The sequence below is a fragment of the Plasmodium reichenowi genome, chromosome 9 (assembly GCF_001601855.1).
Source record: "Plasmodium reichenowi strain SY57 chromosome 9, whole genome shotgun sequence".
Taxonomy (NCBI): Eukaryota; Apicomplexa; class Aconoidasida; order Haemosporida; family Plasmodiidae; genus Plasmodium; species Plasmodium reichenowi.
In genome coordinates this window covers 496,546-499,015 of record NC_033654.1, presented here as the reverse complement: position 1 = coordinate 499,015, position 2,470 = coordinate 496,546, and the positions used below count along the sequence as shown (strand labels likewise).

Here is a 2,470-nt window from a genome sequence, read left to right as displayed (position 1 = left end):
AAAAAAAAAAAAAAAAAAAAAAAAGATGAATATTATAATATGTCTTAAAAATGGTTACACGAAAGGTTTATTAAATTGTTCAATAAGCTAACCATAATATTAATATATATATATATATATATAAGAGAACATATATATAAATATTATAAATATATACACATATATATATATATATTATTTTTTTGTTCGTTTCATATTTTATATTTATCATTTTTATAATTTGTTAAAGGAAATAATTTCAGCAGATTGCACCAAGAATTCTAAATCATCTTCAACCTCTTCAGCGTTTTCATCATAATTTTCATCATCTTCATCTAATCCAAGTATTAAGGTTCTTTTCTTTTTATCTTCTTCATTATCTAAATCAATATTTTCAATTTTTTCTATAAGTTCATTTGTGTTTACGAAATCATCATAAATAATACATGACATATGTAATTTATAGAGACCAAAAGCGACAGGTAATTTTTTGACTTCTTCTCCCCATTTAATATTTTCATCTACAATTTTTTGTTTCACAAGTTTTGGAATTTTGGAAATATCTGTATCTATTGATTTTGGTTTTATTTCAATAATAAGAATTGATCGATTTTTTTCTTTTTCTTTTTGTTTCTTTTTTTTTAATTCTTCTTCTTTTTGTTTTTTCTTTTCTAATAAAACATTAGAAGCAGAATCTTTTGTATTATCATCATCACCAAAAAGATCTATATCATTATCATCATCATCATCATCACCACCTCCTGTAGCTTTATTACTTTTCTTGTTTGTACAACTTGTAGTATTAGTACCACTACTTCCTTTCTTTTTATTATGTTCTTCATCATATTGGTTTAATACATATTGTGGTAGTGATGATATATGATGAAACCATCTATACAAATGAGGATACGTATCTTTTTTAATTACTGTATTTATTTGGTGATATATTTTTATATCCTTGAAACCAACGGTATAATTATCGAAATAGGAGTGAGATTCAAAAAAGGAGTTCAACTTCTTGTAGTCCTCTTCTCCTTTAACATTTAATAAACTTGCGTTACTAGCCATCTTATCTAAAGAAAAATTTTATAAAACGAATCTTTTAAATAATAAAAAAAAAAAAAAAAAAAAAAAATATATATATATATATATATATATATATATATATATATATATAATATATATATAATATATATATGTTATATTTTTTTATTATAATTTTTAAAATAAGTATGAAATAGAAATTATTCTAATAAATGTATTATTTATTTTAAAAAGTAAAATTTTTTATATAAAAATAAAAAAAAAAAAAAAAATAATATTTTTGAAGAACTGTATAATAATATAAATAACTAAATATTTAATTATAATGATTATATAAATAATATATATATGTATATTTAATATTTTTTTTCAAGAATAAGTTTTAAAAAAATGTAAATATTATACATATATATATATAAATAATAACATTTTGTTCATATTTTTATTATATTAATCATTTATACATATATATATATATAATAAACATGTAATATTATATAATATATATATATAATATATTAATTTATATATGTATAGTATAAGAAATATATATATATATATATATATATAATATATATATATTATTAATATTTATAACATTTTAAAAAAAAAAAAAGAATTCAAAATCATCTTAAATACTAAATATATATACATAAAATACAATAATATTAAATACACCTTGTTGGATTTCTTGCTTTTTTTTTTTTTTTTTTTTTCTCTTCTTCTTAATATACTATTCTAAGAGATACTATATAATTATTTTAGGATCCTTTAAAAGAGGTTTAAAAAATATTATATATATATTAAAATATATATGTAAAAAATATTTTTTATTTTTAATATTACAAAGAAATGTTATTTTTTTTTTTATTTCACATTTTTATCATTTTAACTTAAAAAAATAAGATATATTAAAAGAAAATATATATGTATATATTTTTTTTTTTTTTACGATAAGATTAATTATAACAAATAAATGTAGGCTTTATATAAAAAATTAATATAAGCATATATTATATATATATATATATGTTATATATATTTTTCTGTGATTTCCTTATATAAATACAACGAAAAAGGGCTTATGTGTTCATTTTTATTAATATATACTTCTTAGGTTCATCAAGGAAAAAAAAAAAATAAATAATAATAATAAATATAAATAAATATATATAAATAAATAAATAAATATATATATATATATATATATATATACATAAATATAAATAATGTCACATCTTTTTTCGATTTCCGCTTTTATTAGTTAAAAAAAATGGATCTTTCATTTAACATATAGAAATGTGGTAGTATATAAAAAATAAATATTGATAAAATGTAAAATATATGTATGCATACAGAAAAATATATAATCATATATATATATATATATATATATATATATATATATATATATATATATATGTGGGCATTATTTATATTATAATAC

The 2,470-nt window shown here is 16.1% G+C and overlaps 1 protein-coding gene across 1 annotated transcript; it reads right to left on the bottom strand.

Annotated features, from left to right (window-relative positions):
* Window positions 1-213: 213 nt before the first annotated feature.
* On the bottom strand, window positions 214-1,047 carry PRSY57_0911200 (elongation factor 1-beta; the record flags this gene model as incomplete). Its single annotated transcript, XM_012907352.2, has 1 exon — window positions 214-1,047. The coding sequence occupies one exon, from the start codon at window positions 1,045-1,047 to the stop codon at window positions 214-216; it is 834 nt and encodes a 277-aa protein (XP_012762806.1).
* Between the last annotated feature and the right edge of the window lie 1,423 nt (window positions 1,048-2,470).